The sequence below is a fragment of the Rhincodon typus genome, chromosome 8, assembly GCF_021869965.1.
Source record: "Rhincodon typus isolate 14 chromosome 8, sRhiTyp1.1, whole genome shotgun sequence".
NCBI classification, from domain to species: domain Eukaryota; kingdom Metazoa; phylum Chordata; class Chondrichthyes; order Orectolobiformes; family Rhincodontidae; genus Rhincodon; species Rhincodon typus.
This window is the reverse complement of record NC_063339.1, coordinates 47,466,430-47,472,391: the sequence shown is the minus strand read 5'-3', so window position 1 is coordinate 47,472,391 and position 5,962 is coordinate 47,466,430. Positions and strand designations below refer to the sequence as shown.

General features: G+C 41.6%; 1 protein-coding gene across 1 annotated transcript in view; it reads left to right on the top strand.

Annotated features, from left to right (window-relative positions):
- The window catches only part of daam1a (dishevelled associated activator of morphogenesis 1a), a 62,973-nt gene that overhangs the window by 1,492 nt on the left and 55,519 nt on the right, over positions 1-5,962 (top strand). Inside the window, exon 2 of the mRNA XM_048600119.1 lies at positions 628-699. Within this exon, the coding sequence (XP_048456076.1) occupies positions 628-699 (72 nt within the window). The remainder of the gene's footprint in view (positions 1-627; positions 700-5,962) is intronic.

Here is a 5,962-nt window from a genome sequence, read left to right as displayed (position 1 = left end):
AATGAGGGAGGCTGGAAAAATCAATTTACCTAAACTGCAATTTATGCAAAATCCACAAGCACCTTTTATGACCTGCCTTCGCAGCAAGCCAGTTGTTACCAGGTTCCACTGGCTTCCAGTTTCTTAGCAAATTCCCCCTAAAGTGCTAATTCTCACTTTTCAAATCTTTCAATATGCCTGCCACACCCTAGCTGTTGGCCTTTGCTGTGCACTGCTACTTAGATGCCGCCATTCTGTTTGCTTCCCACTCCAGTATCCATACTGTTAGCAGTTCTCCGTATAATGTCATGCCTCCGGGCAGTTTGCACAGTATTAGTTTAGCTATTTATTTGAGGCTATCAGACCAGAGCCTGATTCTACCCTCACTGAACAGTCAAGCACTTACTTTATAGCATAGGTGACCAGCTAGTATTCAGAACAATAATTTTAATAGGTTTTCTCACAGTTGTACAGTCCCCAGCTGAAATTAGTTAAGTCAGCATAGACATTAAAACTACAGCTGGTGATATTCACTCCAAATGCCACTGGACAAAGTTCAGTCTATTCCTGTTAAATCTTTCCATTCCCCTCCTCCCATCATACACTTGTGGTAATTTGATGGTAATTGTGCAATCTACCTTCTTTTAGGAGCAAGAAGAAAACAAAGGAGCTACAAGCTGGCCGGAGTTTTACATTGATCAGTTAAACTCTATGGCAGTTGTGAGTATTCATTTTACTGTTCTCTACAGTTATAAACCATGCTATTCATCAAGTGTAGCCTTAGTTCTGATAGTGTTTTTTAAAATGCATTTGTTATTTGAAGAAGTTTTTTTGAGAAAGGTAGTGAATGGGAGTAAGTGGAAAATAGCAATTATATTGAAGCTCAATTTGGAATTTTAGGTTTCTCTCAATATTAACCTTTAATTCAAACTTTTAGAACAGTGTGTGGAATTTTGCACCTTTTAATTCTGGACTGCGGTAGCTCATTTCTCACATCGTTCTTAACTAATAATGTCTCAAGTGACAAATTCCATAAACTGGTAAATGTACTTTCGCTCATGAATTATAGGTTTTTTTAGCACTTATCAAAGCAATGATAATAAAGGCCCATCTTTTATTTCTCTTTTTAAATGAATTAGTATCTACTTTGTTTTGCCTTTCTAATCAATGTTTACCTCAAAAGTATTGAGACTAGAGCTCTGTGTATACTGACAGTGTTCTGATATTTCACTGAGCAGTTATTCTGTTGCATGAACCTTACCTCTGAATGCTGATGGGCTATTGAAGCGCAATGGAGCGTTGCAACCAAACGTGATTCTCTCCTCTCTCGGTATCTGCTTGTGCACTTCCAGAAAGGGCTAATGGTTGCCATCAAGATGGGAATTTATTTTTTCCCTTCTGACCCAGAGGTATAAAAATCAGTTGCAGTATTCCTACTGCTAGTATAGCTGAAATCTATAACTCTGCATAGATCAAGAACTAAAACTAGGACGTTCTTGATCTGTGTGGTCCAGATCTTCGCTGGATAACTTAATGAGCTACTTTAAACACTCGGTCTTTATTATGGATCTCAGCTTGGGATGTAATAATAAAGCTACTACTGTTTAATTTGATTTATTATTGTCACGTGTACCAAGATGTAGGGAAACGTAATTTTTTGTGTACTATCTAGACGAATCACACCTTACATAAGTACATCAAGGTAATAAAATAGAATGCGGAGCGTAATGTTTCAGCTATGAAGAAGGTTCAGAGAAAGATCAACTCTAATATGAGAGGTCCATTCATAAGTCAATTCTGCGTCAGAATGCTCAGTACACTAAATAGAACTGGCCGTGTTTGCATTGGAAATGTTTATTTTGTGTTGAATACAACTTCACTTAGTACAATTTTTGACATCCTTTTGATGTACCTTAGGAATGCTTCCACTTCCACAGTGCTGCAGTGTAGCTGATCCTAAATTTAATGTTGGGTTTGAGGGAAGAAGGGAGTTACAAACCTAAGTTTTAAATCTAAGGCAGACATCAAAAGGATGAGGAACAATTGGAACAAAGAAAACTGGAATGAACTACTAGATACGAAACACGTAAATTATTTAGTTCATTACAATACCTGTGCTCATCAAGGGCAAATGTAGACTCCATTTATTCAGTTGCACAGCCAGAGTTAATACTTAAATGTATTTGAACCACTTCAAACTGAAAGAACAATTGCTCTCATACGCATAAAAATATAGAAGTTCAGGCAGGAAGTGTTTTAAAAATGAATGAAAGAATATAAAGTAAGTAAGGTACAAAACATGAATATGAAATTCTTGCAAGCAATGTTGTGAAGTAAACATCAAAATGTTTGTAAATGCATTGAGACAATAGTTGTAAAATGGGAATATGGACCCTACCTTAAAATAAAGGTGAGACCAAATTTGACAATAAGGAAATAACAAACTTGTTAAACAAATACTGTATGTCTGTTCTAGAACGAAGGGGAAAAAACAAAATACCAGCAATTGTAATTGCTGCACTATTGACGGCATTGCCTTCAGCTGTCAAGTGCCTGTGCAGAATTCTGTAGGGAGTTCCTTCTGCTACATCCAGCTTGTTTTGCTAATATCTTTGTGGCATTATTATCAGGAAACACACTTGCAATGAGTGGTTTGTATTTGGAACATACGCCTTGTGTGTGTAATCGAGGTAGTTTCAACTGAAGCATTTAAAAGGGAATTATAAGATTTTAATCTGAAAAAGAAGAATGTGCAGGGTTACAGGGAACGGAAGGAGAATAAGATGTTCTTTTGGAGAGCCTTTTTTTCTGACAATTCTGCAATTCTATGTTAGAGGTACTGTATAAATACAAGTCAGCTGTTGGTTAAAGAGAATTTTAAAGATAAATTGAGCAGAGAAACTTGGGTTAATACAAATTTTGGGGAAAAATGTAATAGAGAAAATAATGGGACTTATGATGGCTAATCCTCAGGACCTGATGTATCATGAGGTAGAAACTTACAAGAAATAGGTTAGCAAATTGTAAATCCATAAGTAGTATTTCCCAGGAATCTCTTGATGCTTCTATTATTTTTAATTAGTTTTATTTGGAATATGGATGAAGTAGCGGAGAGTCCTATTTCCAAGGTTGCAGGGGACACCAAGTTAAGGAATGTGAATCAAGGTGTGTGATAAAACTTGTTGGTATTTCTGGGGAGGGTCAGAAAGCACACAACCCCAGGTTACAGTTCAACTGGTTTATTTGAAAACACAAGCTTTAGGAGTCTTACTCCTGCTGTTAGCGAGAGAGGTAGTATGGGAAACAGAATGAATAAGTAAACGATCAAAGGGTCACACCACTGATGAGGGTGCATATTGACCAAATATCAAGTTTCTACAGAAATGCAAGAAAACACAAGATTCTGAAAGGACTGCAGATCGTGAACCCACTGAAGTCGACACTGATTACGCTGAGAGACTTTGCCGGTGCACCTATCGCAAACTCCTCAATCATCTCGTACACTAACTCTATAGCAAACGCCGTAACCTTGAAATTGAGGTAGAATCCATATTCTCAGCTTGGGCTCAAGATATAGTTATATAGTACAGTTATGAGACACTCCCAAACAGATGAGGCAACTGAACTACAATAAGAGCAAGAGGCTGGAGAAACTTGGCATCATCACCAGCAATAACCAAGTCTTCCCTGGTACCATGGTTAAAAGCACGGGAAAATCCATCGTCAACTTATCTGACCACCCCCTTCAAACAAACGAGAGTGAAGTTCTCAGCCGAGGACTCAATTTCTGCTCCACCACCAAAATGGACCTCGTTGGTCTCGCGGCAGACACAGGAATTCATCAGATGAGACTGGGAATTCTTCCAAGATGTCAGCAGTGAGCCCAATGAGACAGCCAATGAACTGGATCAGTCAACAGAGATCCATGGGGGAGCGGGCAAAGGAGTCATCAGATTGGACCCCTGTGGATGGCTGCTGCTTGGGGCTTGACAGATATGCTCAAGCCATAAGAGAATGTGTGAACGACAGATTAATCAGCCGCACTCACAAGCTAGTGCAAAACGTCACCCAGGTACAACTCAACACCATCCATGCTCTCAAGATCAACTGCAACATTGTCTGCTGGTTTGATGATAAAGGGGGAGCCATTGTCACACAGAATAGAACGGACTACTGCAAGGAAATGTACCGACAATTGAATAACCTGGAACACAGACACGGACCTACCAGTCCAACCAAAGAACATACCCGTCAACTGAACAGACTGGTCAAGACTTTGATCCAGTCCTTCAGAGTACCCTACACACTCTCCTCCTGGGTAGGGGACTTCTTCTGCCTTCCAAAGATACACAAAGCTAACACACCTGGGTGTCACATCATATCAGGCAATGGGATTCTGTGTTAGAACCTCTCTGGTTATGTCAAGGGCATTTAAAACCCATTGTACAGGGAATGCCCCAGGTTCTGTTGCAGCACTACAGATTTCTTTCAAAAACTCAACACCCACGGACCAGTCAAACCAGGATCATTCCTTTTCACAATGGACGTTTCGCACTCTACACCAGCATCCCCCACTACGGTGGCATTGCCACAACAGCCTCAGTGCTCAATACCACCAACCACCAATTTCCAGACGACATCCTACAACTCATCCGCTTCATCATCGACCACAACGTCTTCACCTTCAACAACCATTTCTTTATAAAGACACACGGAACAGCCATAGGGACCACATTTACTCCTCAATATGCCAAAATTTTCATGCCGAGGATTGAACAAGACTACTTTGCACTGAACCTCCGACCAATGCGATACACCAGATAAATGTCAACATTTTCTTCCTTAGGACTCATGGCGAGGAATCACTGAAAAAACTGCATGGAGATGAGTTTCATCCCACCATCACACTTACCATGGACTACTCTTTTTAGAATCAGTCTCATTCTTGGACACACACATCTCCAAGGATGGACACCTCTGTACGTCACTCTACCACCAGCCCACGGATAACCTCACGATGCTGCATTTCTCTAGCTTCCGCCCAAAACACATTAAAACAACCATCCCCTATGGACAAGCCCTACATATACACAGGATCTGTTCAGATGAGGAGGAACAAGACAGACACCTGAAGGTGTTGAAGGACATCCTCATAAGAACAGGATACGATGCTCAACTCATCGATTGCCAGTTCTGACATGCCACTGTGAAAAAAACCGTAATGACGTCCTAGAAGACAGACACAGGATACATAGGGTACCCTTCGTCGTCCAGTACTTCCCGGGAGTGGAGAAACGACACCATGTTCTTTACGGCCTTCAACGCATTATTGATGACTATGAGCACCTCGCCAAGATCTTCCCCATGCCTCCGCTTCTCGCCTTCAAACAACCACCAAACCTTTAAACAGGCCATTGTTCGCAGCAAACTACCCAGCCTTCAGGACAACATTGACCACAACACTATACAACCCTGTCATGGCAACTTCTGCAAGACGTGTCAGATCTTCAACAAGGACACTACCATCACACGTGGAAACATCGCCCACCAAGTGGATGACAGATACACATGTGACTCGGCCACCATTGTCTATTTCATACACTGCAGGCAAGGATGTCCCGATGCATGGTATATCAGCGAAAGCTTGCGAACACTATGACAACGGATGAATGGACAGTGCACAACAATTGCCAAACAGGGATGCTCCCTCTGTGGTGGACGCTTCAGCGGTCAAAGACATTCAGCCTTGTGTCCTCCTAAGGCGGACTTCGGTACTTCGGTGTACACAACAACGCAGAGTAGCTGAGCAGAGGCTGATAGCCAAGCTCGTTACCCATGAGGACCTCAACTGGGATCTTGGGTTCATTGCATTGCAGGTGGCCCCACCACACTACATGCACGTGCACTCTCTCCCTCCCTCCCCCTCTCTTTCTTTTTCTCCCTTTCTCCGTGCCTCTCCCTTTCTCCGTGCCTCTCCCTTTCT